The sequence below is a fragment of the Protopterus annectens genome, chromosome 16.part0, assembly GCF_019279795.1.
Source record: "Protopterus annectens isolate FY-2018-M chromosome 16.part0, PAN1.0, whole genome shotgun sequence".
In the NCBI taxonomy this organism is placed as follows: domain Eukaryota; kingdom Metazoa; phylum Chordata; order Ceratodontiformes; family Protopteridae; genus Protopterus; species Protopterus annectens.
In genome coordinates this window covers 388063664-388081953 of record NC_056750.1, presented here as the reverse complement: position 1 = coordinate 388081953, position 18290 = coordinate 388063664, and the positions used below count along the sequence as shown (strand labels likewise).

The 18290-nt window shown below is 42.8% G+C and overlaps 1 protein-coding gene across 1 annotated transcript in view; it reads right to left on the bottom strand.

Annotated features, from left to right (window-relative positions):
• Positions 1 to 18290, bottom strand: part of COQ4 (coenzyme Q4) — a 390712-nt gene that overhangs the window by 179643 nt on the left and 192779 nt on the right. The window contains exon 5 of the mRNA XM_044058249.1: positions 216 to 345. Coding sequence (XP_043914184.1) covers positions 216 to 345 — 130 coding nt within the window. The remainder of the gene's footprint in view (positions 1 to 215; positions 346 to 18290) is intronic.

Genomic DNA, 18290 nt, shown 5'->3' with positions numbered 1-18290 from the left:
CTGCACCACACAGCACTTATGACACCAAGATAACAGACTCATCCTAAGTGTATTCTACTGCAACTACTACATAGCTATATTAATGTACATGTGTGTGCCACAGCTAAACACCACATCAACATGCCATTTTACTTGTACTAGTTCAGTAAATTTAACTTGGGGACAGAATGAAACTGAGTGAACAAGTATATGAACTAAGAGTCAATGTGACTTACCGAGCATGTTAGTAGGCATGCCAAGGAGGGTGTGCATGAAGTCATGAATCTCCCGGTACCGTTGTATCACATATGCAAGTTCCTCATCATCAACGAACTTTACCGGCATCCTTGTATCAGGAGAAACTCTCTGTAAATCAAAAAGTAGCACTTTTTCAAATAAGATTTCTTATCTGGAGCAAACTGTTGGCTAAAAATGAGTCTCCTCCTCCCCCTTAACAATTACTCTGCTTTCTGTAGCTATCATTTCTTCCATCTGCTTCCTCCCTACCAAATACAATTTTGAGCCAGTAGACCTACTGGGACTTTTTTAAACACACTTTCTCTTCTAACTCACAGTCGTTACCATTCCACCAGACATTTGTTCCTTACCAATAGCCTGCACAGTTAGTCATTAATTATACTCTTTTAATCAGGTGTGTCACACTGAGCTAAAAGCTTCTTTGCAAGGGAGATCTGTTACACTTTCTGCATTACAAATTAGAAACTATTTGTTAGGGTAGCTAATCTAAGCTGCAAGTATTTAACATATGGGAGGAAAGTGGAGTGTATGAAGAAAAATAATGCAGATATACAGAGAACATGCAACTTCTTCCAAGGCAGCATCTGAAGACCATAACAGAATCAGAGGCACAACAGCACTCACTACTGTGTCACAGCTAGTTGTGTCAAAGGAAGTAACATAGGGCAAGTGCATCAGTTCTCCCAAGGAATGCAAATCTAGGCGCAGCTATACTGTAGGATACAGAGATATTTTTAGATTTAACTTAACTCTTTTCTCACCTCAGATATATAACATATGAGCCTATCAATTCAGGAAGCAGCGACCCATAGAGATGCTCACACCCAAGTGCAGACATTCTTTGTCAGTGTCTCCCTGACAAACAAAGTCTGCCTGCCTCAGCATCCCTGATCTCCAGGAATGGGCTGGATTTAAGCAAAGAAAAGATTACATTCTTCCCTCAATAAAGGAAAGCTAGTTTCCAGACATTTAAATGTCCTTATTATTTATTTTTCCAAACTGTTCTACTGTATATTTTTGTGCATCTGTCCTGAATCTTTCATCTCCCTTTTGACTCAATGATAATGGTTCTGTGGAATGTAAAGAGTGGAGACTGAGTGAAAGGGAACATATATTTACTATAGACTGTATTCAGTATAGAATACTTTCCAGAGCTTACAGTCAAGAGTTTACAGAGATCTTAAAGTAAAGCTTCTCTCATCAAAAGTGTTCTTGAGCTGCATATTTTTTGCTATTGTGTCTAACCAGTGGTAGCATAGACTGTACTTAGAAAAGTGCCTCCTGCTTTAGATGAAAGGAGAATATATCAAAGTTGGATAAACGAGTTATAAATCTCAAGATTGGTTACTGATTTGGAGAAAAAAAGCATATTCCAACAGTCACCCTTTTATTTTCTGGCTGATTTAGGGACACAACTCTGGAATATTTGTAGAGGATTTGAACCAAAACAGAGGAAAACAACTAATTAAAACATGTGATAAAGTTTACTTAAGGAAAAAGAAAGAACAAGACAATGAGATGTAGACACTACTTTATGGCACTTCTAGAAACTGTACTATGAAAATGGCAGAGTATACTGCTGAGTTTGAACAACAATATAAATATGCAAAAAAAGTCCGACTCTTCATGATACAGTCCTGGCCTTTAAGTTGTTGGAAAGTCCTTGTGCGAATAAGCAGGAGAAACAGTACTACTAACATGCTTATACCAGAGTATTGTGTTTTTTTAAATCTACTCTAAAACATATGTTTGTAAGAAAACAGTGACTGCTGGCAACAACACAAACTTCCTGATGTCTGCCTAAATGACAAGCCCTCCAAATATTGTCACTCTAGGGAATCATGGGATACCCCACCACAAGGGAACAAATAAGCTTAAGACTGTAAGGTGGAAGCTTGCTGATCTGCAAGGCAAGGGGAGAAACATAGTAAAAAAAAAATCATGTGATCTCTGAAAAGAGCTGGGGCTGTGGCAGACATGAACAGTAAGACAAGCAGACGTGCTTAAAATACTAAGTTAGACTCGAATTAACATTACTGAATTAACATCCCTGACAAAGAAAATCAATGCAGTCCACATGAAAATGAGCTTGTGATAGTCACTGCACATGTGACAAATGCAGACAAATAAAATATAATACTAAAACTTCACAGGCAATTTGGACAAAGATTCTCCTGACAAAAATGTAAAAGTTGCCAATTATCTCAGGTACTACAAACCTAAATGTATATCTACTTTAAAAAATTACAGGCAAAAGTGAAACCATATATAAAATGTCCAAACCAAAAAAATATAGCAACGTTTTTAGACGGAAAAGACAAACAAACTAAAAGAGCGTAATGAATCACCCAAAACAGCGTTTAATCAGAACCACATTACACAGTAAGCGCTTTCGTCATCAAAAATGACTTCCTCAGACTGAATAATGCTACAAACCAACCAAAATTTAAAATACAAATGCAGCAATTACATGTAAAGAGCATTTTTTAATTACATTAACCCCTTCCATGCTGTAAGCCTTTTCTTTTTAAATAGGCTACAAAATCATATTTGTTATTGAGCCCTGGTGGGAAACAAGCATTTAACCTAACTTGCCACATATATTCCCGCCAGTTAAGCTCATCTTCAGCATCAAATAATTTGTCATAGTTAGGTACTGCTTCTAATACCAAAAACTTAAAATGCACTAAACAATTACTAGTTTTATAGTGTTTAGCAATGGCATTTTTTACATTTCCTATTTCCACAGCATGTTTGTGTTCATACATACGTTTATATAACTGTTTACTGGCCCGCCCTACATAAAAAGAAGGGCATGATTGACACATTACTAAATAAACAACAAATTTGCTTTTACATGTATAATAATTCCTAAATTTATAGATAAAAAGTACAGTTGTGTACACTTACCATAAATGTAGATGTTCGAATGTATTCACTGTTGCAGTCATTACATTTGGGTAATCCTGCTGGCAGGTTGCCCTCAGTCGGCCTGAATTCCAAAATCTTGGGTCCTGCGTCGGTTGCTGTCACCCCTTCCCTGACGTCACCAGGTGCCCCCAAAAGTGTAGGCTAGGTATATATATATATATATATATATATATATATATATATATATATATATATACATATACAGACATACATATATATATATATATATATATATATATATATATATATATATATATATATATGCACCAAAAAAAAGAAGGTATGTACCTACCATAACGTTCCATGTTAGTTGTCTTCATCTCGCCTTCTTTCTTGCTTGTTGGGATCGGAGCCGATCCTCAGCTCCGACTCGGCCATCTTCTATACCTCGAGAGCTGTTTACTGGCTCGAGGCTACCCATTATCCCATGATGCCTAGCGCTAGCTACCCAGATCTCGTTTGTAATAGCTAACCCCAGACATAGCCAAAGAATCAACCTGTCCAAACTAACAGGCTGCGCATACCTGTCATACTCTCTAAGTCAGTAGAGGAAACAAACCATAGAACACTCAGCCAGTGAAACCTGAACTCCTCTCGGTCCAATAGACAGGGGGATGGAGGGGGGGATGCAAGAAAGAAGGCGAGATGAAGACAACTAACATGGAACGTTATGGTAGGTACATAACTTCTTTATGTTAGGTACATAACTTCTTTATGTTAAATTGTCTATCTCGCCTTCATTTCTTGTTTGTTGGGACAGTGTCCCTAGCACTTACAATCCTGGGTGGTTCATTGGAACAGACTCTTCAGAACAGTGCAACCAAAGTTAGCTCTATTCCTGGAGACCATGTCTAACTTGTAATGAGAAATAAAGGTATGAGGATTTGTCCATGTGGCAGCGGCACAGATATAGTCCATGGGCAACCTAGACTGGAAGGCTACAGAGGTGGCCAAAGCCCTAGTAGAATGACCTTTTGGTTTGGTAGACAATTCTTTGTTTTAGTTGATAGATGAAGGTAATAATTTGAGACAACCACCTGGACAGGGTCACTTTGGAGACTGGGAGACCCTGTTTGCCCCTAGCGTAGGAAAGGAAAAGTTGATATCCTTCGTTCTATGCAGGTAAAAACGCAATTGTCTATGAACATCCAAAAGGTGTAATTTGCATTCTGCCTTGTTGGTGTAATTAGGGAAAAACGCTGGAAGGTCTATGGATTGGTTTAGATTATTTTCTGAGCAGACTTTGGGAAGGAAGGAGGGATTAGTTCTCAGAACAACCCTGTCCTTATGAAAAACTAAGTACGGAGGACGAACACTCAGTGCTTGGAGTTCCAAGACACGTCTGGCTGAGGTAATAGCTACCAGAAAGAGTTTTCCAAGATAGAAACTGGAGCAGGATGATGCCAGTTCAAAAGGGGGCATAATCAAGGAGGTTAGTACCAAGGAGGATGGGGATCTCTCACTGGGGGGGCCTAAGGAGACTAGTCCCTCTGAGAAAAGCTTTACACAGCTTATGAGACATAATGTTTATATTAGAAAACCCAACATGAAAGTTAGAAATGGCCGCTAGTTGAAACCTGATTGTGGCAGAAGCGGACCCAGAATGAAAAAGCTCTGTCAGGAACTCCAAGATTTTGTGAACTGAAGCTGAAAAAGGGTCTATGTTCCTAACCTCTGCCCAAACAAGAGAAACGTTTCCATTTGCTAGCATACGTCTTCCTAGTAGCAGATTTGTGAGAGGAGACAATAATCTCACGCACAGCCGGGGAAATGCTGGGAAACCTGGCTAGGGTTGGAATTGGATCAACCAAGCTGTGAGCTGGAGTGTTTGGAGGGATCGATGCAGCTCTCCTGATCGATGAATCAGCAGGTCTGGAATAGGATCCAGAGTCCAGGGCTGCTTGGGGAGGTAATGGTGCAGAACGGAAAACAAATCTGTCGAGGCCAGTAAGGAGCAATGAGGATCATTTTGCAACCCAATGATATAGCTATCTGTATGAGTTTGGGTATAAGAGGGAATGGTGGGAAGGCATAAAGAAATCCCTGAGGCCAATCGTGGATTAGAGCATCTCTGAGAGAGTGACTGGGAAGCAGTAAAAGGGAGTAGTAGTTGCTGCATTTGCTGTTGAAGTGGGTGGCAAACAGATCGCAGCAAGGCTGTCCCCATTTGCGGAAGATCAGATCCGCAACTAACTGATTCAGAGACCACTCGTGAGGCATGAGAATAGCTCTGCTGAGCCTGTCCTCTATGACGTTGGACTTCCCAGGGATGTGCGTCGCAATCTGAAATCGTTGGGAGGAAATCACCTACTGCGAGTCTGAGTGCTTCTTGACATAGGGGGTAGGACCTGGTTCCGCCCTGCTTGTTGATGTACCACACTACTGACATGTTGTCCGTTTGAACTGCAATGGACCCGGAAGGGAGGGAGTCCTGAAGTGCTTGCAATGCTAGGAGCATGGCTCTCATTTCCAAGACATTTATGTGCAGATGGTACTCGTGAGGCTGCCAAGTTCCTTGGACTGTCCTGCCCTGATAATGTCCCCCCCACCCTATCAGTGAGGCATCCGTGGTCACTGTGGCAACCGGAGGGGGCTGGATGAATGGTCTGCCCTGAGACACTAGTGGGGAGACCATCCACCAGGAAAGGTGTCTTTTGCATGTTTCTGTAATCATGATCATATGAGACATGGGGAGCTGTTAAAAGAACCACTGTGTGAAGAGAAGCCATTGAAGGATTCTCATGTGAAAACGGGCCAGAGATATCAGAAGGATTGCCGCTGCCATAAAACCCAGAGTTTGAAGTACCAACCTGACTTGTACCCTTTTGCATTGCATGAGGATATGAACTTGCTGCCGAATCGTGGCCACCCTGTCTGGCGATAGCGTTGTGGACATACTTCTTGTTTCTAAATCTGCTCCTATATAGGTAACAGATTGACAGGGCAACAAGGCAGATTTTTCAAAATTTATAGTAATATCTAGCTGGGCACAAATTGTGACTGTATAGTCCCTGGCTTGAATGAGTTGATGCCTGGTAGTAGCAGTAATGAGCCAGTCGTCTAGATAAGGAAACGCCTGGAATCCTTGACGCCTCAGGTGAGCCATGACTATTGCCATGCATTTGGTGAACACCCTGGGGGCTGCGGTGAGACCAAAGGGCACAGCCCTGAACTGATAATGACTGGCTCCCAGCTGGAAGTGAAGGAATCTCCTGGAGTGTCTGTTCATTTTGATGTGATAGTACGCATCCTGAAGATCTATTGAGCACATTCAATTGCCCTGACCCAAAAAGGGTAGAATGGACTGCAGCGTGACCATCCGAAACCTTGTTCTTTGAACAGACTTGTTTAGTCTGCTGAGATCCAATATTGGTCTCCAGTCCCCTGTCTTTTTTGGTACCAAAAAGAACCTTGAGTAAGTTCCGGATTCAAGTTGGTCTGCCAGGACTTCCTGGATTACTCTTTTTTTTCTAGCAGTCTTGAAATTTCTATGACTGCTTGGGCCCTCAGATTGGGTGGAACATCTGTAAGGGATTTGTTTGACGGTAAGGGAGGTTGGATGAAGGGAATTATATAGCCTCCAGATATGATTGAGTGCACCCATTTGTCTCGCGTTAGGTTTTGCCAGGCTTTTGGGAACAGTGAAAGTCTTCCCCCGACTGGTTTCAGAGGCGGGCAGCCGGGCAACCCTTCAGGGATGCTGGAAGGGCTTGTCAGAGAAGGATTCTCTGCTGCTCTGGTTCTGCGGACCCCCTCTGCCCCGAGGGCGGCGTCTGTTATTGTTTCCTCCTCTGCCCCTGGAGGAAAAATCACTACGTGTATCAGGCGAGGCTCCCTGGGATTTCTGGAACCACATTTTACCACTCTTCTGACCTTTGGGATATGGTCTGGAAGGAGTGGAAAAATGGACTCCCACGGCAGAGAGAGTCTTGCCTTCCTGTTCACACCTAGTGAGAGTGTCTTTCACCTGTGGTCCAAAGAGAAATGAACTGTCAAAGGGAATGTTGGTGAATGACGCTATAAAAGCTTCTGCAAAATTACATAGCCGCATCCATGCATGTCTCCTGAGGGCCAAGCCTGTACCTGCGGCTCTACTCACACCATTGGCTGCATAGGAAATGAGCCTCATGGAGTTGTTAACTACCGAATTAAGGGTCGCCAGCTGAGAAGCAACCTTAGCTTGAGCCCCTTCAGCTGATGGATCCTGGAGGGTATCTCCAAGCTCTTTCAGGAGATCCCTCTGAAGCCTGGTAAAATGGCATAAGTAATTCAGCAACCTCATGGAAAATGACGCTGAAGCAAACATACGCTTCCCGTATCTATCCATGGTCCTAGAAGAAGTTTCTGCTAACTCCTTTTTAGTGGCCCCTGCTACTACCATGGCATCTACGGGAACACCCTTCGTAAGGAACGGTTTGTCAGTGGGAGCAGTGATAAATTTGCCAGGTCTCCTCGGTGTTGGTTCCACTGTATCCGGGGCTGACCAAGCCTTTCGAGCCACCACTGACATTAGTGGATTGAAGGGCGGAGACACCCAGGAGGTGTAAGGTCGGGAACCGAAAGCATCCAGGAATACAGATTCGTTCTCGGTAGGGGCTAGGGCTTTTCAGATCCCCCTCTGCTTAAGCATCTCTAGGATGTCCAAAAAGGAGACATCTTTAGAGGGGCATCTTGGGGACCATTCCGATTCATCCAAATCCGTATCTGAAGTGACAGACTCAGGTGAGTCATGTGTTTCCTCTTGCACTTCCTCTTCCGAGGGGCCTCCTCCGAATGATCAGGGGAGGCCTTGGAAGAAGAAGAGACACCCAATGGGGTGCTCTGGAGTGCCAGTTCCACACGCTTGGGGTCTGGAGGAGGGGCAGAGGTTGACGCAGGCACTATAGGGGATGGAGCCAGTGGGGTCACTCCTCATGACATCGAAGGCATCCCTGCCACTGTGCAGAGAAGGCTCCGGTTCCGAGGAAACCGGAATCCTCCTCCGCACCGAACGGGACGGCTCCGTGGCCAATGTAGAAGCCAAGCTCACCTGCGCTGACGCTCCGAGAGGGAGAACGGGGTTGGACAAGGGTCCGATGCCACTCGCCCCCTTGGAGACGACGAGGGAGTCTTGACGCCCAGATCCCTCTATGGAAGGCACCATCGAAGGGATCAGAGCCAATGACGGAACCGAAGGGGAAATCGTTATCTGTGCCGACGGTTCCACGATTCGAGCCCCAACAAACTCCGGCTGCGAGTTCAATGGAGTCGGAGGAGGAACATTGATGGAAGTGGGAGGAGCCGACACCTGTTGAGGAGGGCTGGATAAAATTTTGGCCAGTGCCTGCGACTTCAACAACCTACTGACCACTCTCTCCACGTCATGATCCGAGAGTCTAGAGGACCGAGAAGAGTGGGAGGATCTGTGACTGTGGTCTCCCCTGCAACAGGGGAGACCGAGGAGCCAAATGTATAGACTCTAGAGAAGGGAACCTCGGTCTCTTGTGGGTCCGCGATGTCTCCGAAGGTACTGGTGGAGCAGACGGGGAGGCAGTCTCCTCGGTTCCAGCCGGAACCGAGGTGGTAGGTAAGGCTTGGGCCCAATGACTGCTCCGAGCTGGGAGCCGACGATTTGGTCGGTTTAGGAGATTTCACTGGCTGAGTCTTGGCCGGTGAATCCTGGGGCTTAAGAAGACCCCTCAAAATAAGCTTATTTTTGCACTCCTGCTGAACCCCTGGGCTGAGTGCATGGCATACAGAACAAGAGTCCTGCAGATGCACTGTGCCTAAGCAATAGATGCAAGAAGTGTGCCCATCTGTCAGAGACATTTTCTGACAACATGAGTCACACTTCTTGAATACAGACACCTTGGATTCTTTAGACATGTCCAAGTAGAGAAATACTACCTTACTCTGAGTAGTTACTGGCCAAAGGGCCGAACAGCAAAAAACTAACAGACACTAACCAAAACACAAAATAACTACAGTTAAGAAGTTTTTTTTTTTAAACCTAGGAAACCTCTAACTTAAACGGCTACCTAGGAAGTAAAGAGAAGAAAAGCTTAAGCTAAATGCTACCTACAAGAGGGATAGGAAAGGGGGGAGGGGAAGGACTGTCTAACTTAAACGAGTTCTAAGGGAAAACTACAATTACACTAATACAACAAGGTAATTAACAATTATGTTAAAAAATTTATAACCATCAAAAAGAACCCTAATCTGATAGAAAAAGTAGTACAGTAAAACTTATACGAGCCTGAACCAGTAACAACGAACCTCGCAGCTGAAGCGGCAAATGAGATTTGGGTAGCTAGCGCTAGGCATCATGGGATAAGGGGTAGCCTCGAGCCAGTAAACAGCTCTCAAGCTATAGAAGATGGCTGAGTCGGAGCAGAGGATTGGTTCCGATCCCAACAAGCAAGAAACGAAGGCGAGATAGACAACTTAACATTAAACTTTACCTTCATCTACAAGCAAATACACCACATAGGTTGCATAGATCAGAGAAGTAAAGATAAGTTCCAGCAGAAATAAGGGGGATGGCGGGTGGGTAACCTGGATTGCAACAGTGAATACACTCGAACATTTGCATTTATGGTAAGTGTACACAACTATACTATGTTCTTCGTGTTTCACTGTTGCAGTCATTACATTTGGGTATTGTCCCAAAGCTATGGTTGGGGGGCTGGAGCTAAACAATATTAGGAGCGGCTTATGAGGCCCTGCAGAACTGCAGTGGCAAAGCCTGCTCTGGATTTAGAGTAAAGTGGCAGATTGTAATGCTTTGTAAAGGTGTGCACTGAACTCCAAGTAGCAGCCTCTAAAATGTCTTTGGTTGGTACTCCCCTGAGAAAGGCTGCCGAAGTGGCTGCCGCTCTGGCTGAATGTGGCCTAATGCCCTTAGGCACTGGCTTGCCATGCTGAGAGTAGCAGAAATGAATGCAGTGACCTATCCACTTTGAAATAGTCCGCTTGGAGACAGCCTTTTCTTGTGATCCTGCAGCATATGCCACTAATAATTGTTCTGGCTTTCTGAAAACTTTAGTTTTGTCCAAATAGAATCTAAGTTGTCTGTATACATCCAAAGAATGCAGAATTTTCTCCCCCTTGTTCTGTGGATTTGGATAAAAAGTTGGCAAATGAATGGCTTGGTTAAGGGCTACACTGGACACCACCTTAGGCATAAATGTAGGGTTTGTCCTCAGAGAGATCTTGTCTGCTTAAAAAAATGATAAAAGGTTCCACAGCCATGAGAGCCTGTAGCTCTGACACTCGTCTTGCAGAAGTTACTACTAGGAGCAGATCTGTTTTCAAAGATAAGAACTTTATATCCGCAGTAGCAGCTGGCTCAAAAGGAGGTAGGGTGAGTTTTTCCAATACATAATTGAGGTCCCATGCAGGCATTGGCGGTCTTCTTGGAGGCCTTAAATTTTTAGCTCCTCTGAGGTACTGCCTTAATAAAGGATGAGAAAAGAGTTGTGGCTCTGTATTGTAATGAGCCGAAATGGCAGAGGCATGAATTTTAATTGATGAAAAAGATAGGCCTTTGTCCAGCATCTCAGTTAAGTAGTGCAAAATCTCAGGAATATTTGGTACAGATGTGTCAGTTCCTTGAGCTTGGTTCCAAGCACAAAATCTCTTCCATTTTCGAGCATAGGGTTTTCTAGTACTAGGCCTTCTGGCTTCCAAAATTACATCCATCACAGCTTTACTGAGAGGTGTGCTTTGTATGGCTATATTATCCACCATGCTGCCAGGTTTAGAGTCTCGAGTTGGCTGTGCAGAATCTGATTGTTTTGTTGGGACAGTAGGTGAGGTATTTGAGGTAAGGTCCAGGCTGGGCATTAAGACAAGTTCCTTAAGATCGGATACCAGTACTGGCGGGGCCAGTCTGGGGCAATCAGAATAATTTTTGTTTTTTCCTGTCTCACCTTTAGGAGTACCTTGGGGAGGAGAGGCAGTGGAGGAAAGGCATATACTGATAGGTTTTTCCAGTTGAAAGATAAGGCGTCCACTTTCCATGCTTGTCTGTGATAAGTCCTTGTGCAGAATCTTTTTAGTTGATAGTTGTGAGGGGGAGGCAAACAGATCTATGTCCGGGCCGTCCCCATTTCTTTGTTATCATGCTGAAGACTTGTGGATCCAGGTGCCACTCGTGGGGATCCATGAGGTTTCTGCTTAGTTCATCTGCCAGAGGATTGTCCTTTCCTGGCAGGAATTGTGCCTGCAGATGAACTTGGTAAGTCAATGCTGTGTCCCATAAAGTCATGGCTAGTCTGCAAAGGGGGTAAGAATGCGTGCCCCCCTGCTTGTTTATGTACCACATGACAATGGTGTTGTCTGTCTTTATCAGTAGTTGTCCCGTATGAATTAGGTCCTTGAAGGCTGTCAGGGCATTTTGAACAGCTAGCATCTCTTTTTGATTGATATGTAGATGCATTTGATTTGAGGACCAGGTGCCCTGAATGCCTCTTCCTGCCATGTGGGCCCCCCAGGCATAATCTGATGCATCCGTTGTTAGGTTCTGCCTGGCTGGGGGAAGTGAGAATAGCTGTCCCTTGGTTTGGTGACAAGCCTTTGCCCACCATCAAAACTCCTGTTGCAGGCAGGGAATGAGAGTAATCATTGTTTCCAGGCTGTGGCAATGTTGTGTCCAGACACTTTTTAGGTACCATTGAAGTTTCCTCATATGCAATCTTGCATATGGAATTAGTAGGATGCAGGATGCCATGAAGCCCAAAGCCTGCAGAATTTTTCTTGCAGATAACTGGACCTTTGTTGCCATTTCCTTGAAATAGGTAGTCAGTTGCCTTTGTTTGTCTGGCGTGAGATAAGCCATCTGGGCAGTTGTATTTAAGCTTGCACCCAGGAATATTATCTCTTGAGAGGGTACTAGTTTTGATTTCTTTTCATTGACTATGTACCCTAGCCATGGTAAAAGTCTTTTCACAAACGCTAGATGCTGTAGTAGGATGTCCTTGTTCACTGCCTGAATGAGGCAGTCGTCCAAGTAAAGATATATTTGTATTCCTCTTCTGCAGAAAGCAATTACTGGTGCCAGGCACTTTGTGAAGACCCTGGGCGCAGTAGATAAGCCAAAGGGCAGTGCAGAGAATTGGTAATGCTTTGAACCAGCCTTGAATCTGAGGTATCTTCTGCATGATTGTCTGATTGGGACATACATGCAGGTATGCCTCTTTTATGTCTAAAGTGACCAGCCAAGCCTTTCTGCCCAGCATGGGCAGAAGCTGCTATAAGGTCAACATCTTGAATTTTGGTATATCCAGGAAAGTGTTTAGAATTGATACTTCCAGTATTGGTCTCCATGTTTTGTCCTTTATGGGTACCAAGAACAGTCTTGAGTAAAATTCTTGTCCCTGCTCTTGCTGTGGCACTTGTGGAATAGCCCCTATGTCCATGAGGGATGAGACTTGTTTTTGAGCCTCAGCCCATTGATTTTTTGGCAGGTCTGGCCAACTGTGTGCCCTTGGCAGGGTATGAAAGTGAAACTTGTAGCCTTGTGACACTATGTTTAGAGCCCATTTGTCCTGGGTTATAATGTGCCAATTTTGAGAAAAAAGTGCTAATTTTCCCCCCTAAGGGTGCTGCCAGTAGATGAGTGCTTGGTGCTGGCAAGGGAAGTCATTGGGACTGCTTCCTGTATGGTTGTGATTTGTCTTCTCCACTTTTGGAGGTAGAAGCTCCCCATTGCTTAGACCTGTACGAACCTTGTGGCGGGGATCTGCCTCTAGGGCGCCTGGATCTGCCCCTTTGAGGTCTGTCTGACACTGGAAAGGACCAATTCTTTGTAGGCCAGTGTCTGCTAAACCTAGGTGGCAGTACTTGTAAAAAATCTTTGACCGTTTGCATGGATTTAGCTTTGTCCTCCATTTTCTTTAACACCTCTTCTGCCTTAACACCAAACAAGGTATCATGCTGCAATGGTGCGTCTAATAATTTAGCTTTGACATGATCAGGCAGATTTTGTTCCTTTAACCAAGCATTACTCCTAATTACAGAACCCGTAACAGCGGCCCTGCAGGAGGCCTCCAGAGAATCAAAACCACATTGCAAAGTATGCTTTCCAACTTGTTCAGCTGCATGCAATAAATCCTGCATTTCTTTGTTATCTGCACATTCAGAATTTACCAACATTTTCTGTTTAAGCAGTGTCACGACATAGTGCTGATATTTGAGCATATGAAATTGGCAGTTTAAAGCCCTTATAGCCAAGGTAGCAGATGTGTAAATCTTTTTTTCCCCATCTATCCAATGCCCTAGAATCTCTGTCAGAGGGGGTAAGGTTTTTTGTAGTGGAAGCCTTAACCCCTTTGGGACCTTGAGAAATAGTTTATGGGCCTGCAGCAGGGTTTGTGAAAAGGAATTTATGAGAGTCAGGAACCCTGTAGTATCTGTCAGGCTTAACAAGAGCTGGAGGTAAGGAGTCAGGGGTCAGACTAGACTCTGAAAACACATCATCTACAATATCTAACACAGGTGGAATAGCTAGAGGCCTGTGTTGAGGCAGTAGAAGAAGTTCATGAGCCTCTTCTTAGACTCTGAAAAATCTTGGCTCTCCCAGTGGAAATGCTCCCTCATGGTATGCAAGGTTTCCCCAAAGGAATAGTCCTCAGGAGGAGAAGCTGAAAGAATAGATTCTTCAGCATCAGAATCCTAATAAGGGGGAAGAGAACATTCCTGATCAGAAGAAGAATCAGAGGAAATGGAAACCTGATCTGAAGATTTCTAGTCTGTCTCTTGCCTAGGCCTCTTATCAGAAGGGGGGATGGGAACCCCTGATCAAGGTAATTAAGTCTTCGGCAATTTTGAGCATCTGTTTTTTGGGCATGGAGGCCTGTCCATGTGGCTGGTGAACTTGTTTCTTTGCTTTTAAAGGTGCTTTAGTCTTTGCCTTTGAAGCTGAAGTCGGTTTAATGTATAATTGTTTAGGTCTGAATACACCCTCAGAAGCAGATGCCTGCTCAGCGGTTCTGGACCCATCTAAGGGAATAGGATCCGAGGCTCCAATACCTTGAGTTTCAAGCAGCCTGACCGACTCCATGTGGGTGTTGGTAGCGGCCTGCGACTCTAAAGTAGTGGGCGTCAGAGGCTGCGAAAGCACCTCACTGAGAACCGGCGAACTGGTGACTGGCTTAGGAGAAGCTTTGTCGGTTTTGGACCTCGGTTGCCTGTCTTTTTCTTTGCGCTTTTTGTGAACTCCGGTAGTCGGATGGCTATCCGACGACATTGTATAATTAAATCTGCGCCCAAAATAGCTTAGTGCAAAATCGTACCGACGCTTAATAGTGCATTGGTTAAATCTGGCACAAAACCGACAACCAGAAATGTTGTGGAATACCATAAGAATGAAAGTCCTTATGAGGTATTTGCTTCCCACAAGAAATACAATTATTAACTTTTTCTGACATCGGTCTGGAGTAAGAAAGAAGTTTCCCCAACGAGGTACTTAGCTTTTAATGAAGACTTCCGATCTGAAACTCTAGCACGGAAATCTCAGGAGTCGGCCGACCGGCACTTGCGAACTGCTTCTGCTTCGGGCACCTCGCGGCAAGAAAGACTGAAGAAAATGGCGTCGGCTGCATCTTTTAAATCCCTGACGACCTGATGTCAGGGAAGGGGCGACAGCAACTGACGCAGGACCCAAGACTTTGGAATTCAGGCCGACTGAGGACAACCTGCCAGCAGGATTACCCAAATGTAATGACTGCAACAGTGAAACACGAAGAACATCCATTGACATTCACTTGTTGTATACCAGTAAACAAATAATCACAAAATCTACAGTTAAGACATTTAAACATACCTAACTTAATACTTAAAGTAAGGTTAGGGGTACTGAGTTTACTTTGAAAATAATTCTTAAAACTCTTACCTCCCTTATTAATAAAATTTGGTTGATCACCTATTTTATCTTTCAATTCACTAGAACTTTGTAAAATTTTCCAATTATTCCTTATAACATTCTTAATAGTGAAACTATCTACACTATTACTAACTTCCATGGAAACTCTGAAATCATTGCAATTTCTTACTGTTTTGTCAAATCTAATTTCATTGTGCCTTAGTTTCTCAACTTTATCAAGAGACGAGTTTATAACTTCCATTGGATAACCACGTGAATAAAACATCACAGAGAACTTTACTTTCTACTTGAAAATCACTGTCATTTTCAGTTGAGGTTGAGGTCTCTGCTAGTGTACTAAAGATGGCAAAATGAATGGGCTGCCTGCTTTCCATGCTGATGACTATTTTGGGGGCTTAAAAGTTTATAACGCATGCATTTCCCCACTTAAAACAGTTTTTGTTTATAAATTTTTCATATCAGAAGTGAAGGGGCATAATAGATTTTACTTTACTGGCAAAGAACCTACTTGTTCTGGTGATCCAATATAAATGGTATGGGATCGTTGCATTATATCCTTCATCTAATTCTGACAGATTTCACTAGGGCTGTCAGACATGAGACTCTAACAACAGTAAGGTTGCTCATCTGAAAGCCGAGACAAATCAAACCATTGGGGCTGCAGACAGGATTAATACTTTTATATGAAATCCAGCATAGCCGGCTTTAGGCACCAACGAACCCTGCAGTCGCAGGGGGACCCCTGTTCCCTGGGGGCCCCCCAAACACAGCAAGTTATCTTATCCTGATATTTTTGTTACATGTCTGTCAAACCGACAAAAGCTTGTATAGCATTCTTGTACACTTATTAAACCACGTGGATAACTATTATTTATAAATATTGATGACAATTTTCTAAACCAATCGGATAAACCAGAGTCCCGTTTACTGCACAGTTAACAAAGTGCTAAAACAACTAAGTGCTTTCGCCTGTAAAACATATAGGCTTCCTCAGAGCTGTCTTAGAATAAATACACTGTGTTTAAATACAATCAATCAAAATGACCCCAACCAATCACAACAAAGATATGGTCATTATTAAAGTAAGGCTATCAGTTCACGATACGCCGTTGAGCCATTCTCAATTCCCATCGGTAATTTCCACAACCGTAAACCCTTCGGTACTTGCTTTAAGAAAAGGGACTTTTGTGAAAAAGCCTTGTCCAACTGAATGGAACGATATCTGGTACAAAGTTTGTCAAAATCCATTATTTACTGCTTCAGCGTGGGTCTAGTAACGTTCGCCGATCTTCCATCTCCAAGTTCAAATTCTGGAACGCTGAACCACACTGTAAAGTCCCTTCCGGTTTGTTGGCTGTTGTTAATTTCCATACCAACAGTCTCTTGGCAGTTGTCAAAATGTGCTCCCACATATGCCAACTTAGCCTTGCTTAATTGGGAAACTAAGAATGTTTTGAATTCGGAATTTAGTGGGAAAATTGCCTCTTACAATAGATATTTGGATGACATCCTCATTTTGTGGAAAGGAACAGAGGAGGACGCTTATGATTTTGTCCAATACTTGAATGGAACAACTAACTCTCTAAAGTTTACTAGTTGCTGGAAAGCTGAGGAAATTGATTTCTTGGACATTCATTTGTCATACACTGAAGGGGCTCTTGAGAGCTTGGTGTATACAAAACCTACCTTTTCCAACACTCTGTTACACTTTGATAGTAACCATCCTAAGCATCAGAGGAAGAGTGTAATAAAAGGTCAGATGGTCAGGATTTCTAGATTGACCAGTGCAGATGATAAGTTTGAAAAAGAAATGTTTAACCTGATAGGTTTATTCATTGAAAGGGGGTACCCCCTCAAATTGTTATTAAAAATTAGGAAAGAAGTGAAACAAAAAAGAACAAATTCCTTTGCTCCCATTCTAACAAATGAATGAGAACTAGAAATCCTAACAAAAGAGAGAAATATGAATCAAGTTATGGTAGTTCGTTTCAATGAATTATCTTTTAAAGTGGTGGATGTAATTAACAAATGTTGGGAATTTTGCCTTAAAGAAGACACTTCAGAGGCTAGGGATAAAACCTACCGTGGTGTTCAGTAGAGGTAGAAATATTAAAAATATGTTAGAAACAAAGCACTACAAAGAATTAGGGATCTATAAATCCATTATGACCAAGTGTGGTGCTTGTAGCTCTTGCAAATATATTAATAATAGGCCCTATGTATCTGTGACAAACATTAGCTTCACATTAAAATGTCCAGGGAGATGCAATTATAATTCCTCCATGGTTGTATATGTTGCCACCTGTCTCTCCTACCCCAGGTTTTATGTAGGCAAAACTACTCTAAGATTAAAGGAGAGGATACAAGAGCATGTGAGGGCTATTAAAAACAGGGATGTCCACAATGCTCTGTATCTACACACTACTAAGTGTTTTCATTTTAAGAAATGTATTTTTTTGTAAATAATAAGGTGGTCTATAATGAAAGGGGCGGGGATGGCAACACCCTTCTTGAAGCAAAAGAATCAAACTGGCAGTTACGTTTAAATTCTACTGTAGCTCCTGGCTTGAATGATTTTATTTCTATACAACCATTTTTAGAGTTAAGACAAGAGTTGATTCCTTAAAATATCACCAGAAAACAGATTTTTAAGGATACAAAGTGAAGGTATTTTAAGTAATACTCACTAAGCGTGGAGATTTTAATTTGTTAGTAACATGCATGGATTCAGCTTTAACAATGACTATATCTTTGTTGTGATTGGTTGGGGTCATTTTAATTGATTGTATTTAAACACAGTGTATTTATTATACGGCAACTCTGAGGAAGCCTATATGTTTTACAGGCGATAGCGCTTAGTTGTTTTAGCACTTTGTTAATTGTGCAATAAACTGGACTCTGGTTTATACGATTGGTTTCGAAAATTGTCATCTATTTTTATTTTTTAGTTTACAGTCTGGTTGACTATTTTTCATTGGTTTTAGTTGGGTTAACTCTTATTTATACCTCCTTTAAAATTCAAAGATACTTCTGGTTGTAGTAAGTGTTTTGTCAAGTAACAGGCATCAGAATTCTATTAAATATTTACCACTGACATCATGCCGGTGGGCTTAGTTAAATCTTGCTGTTGGACATTTTCTCCACTTGCTATACCCGTGGCTGCAGGGGGCCCCCATTAATCATCCTTGACTGTGTGGGGGCCCCACAAAACATGCTACAGGTTGGGGAAAAATGAGGAAGAAAAAATGTATGAATTTAC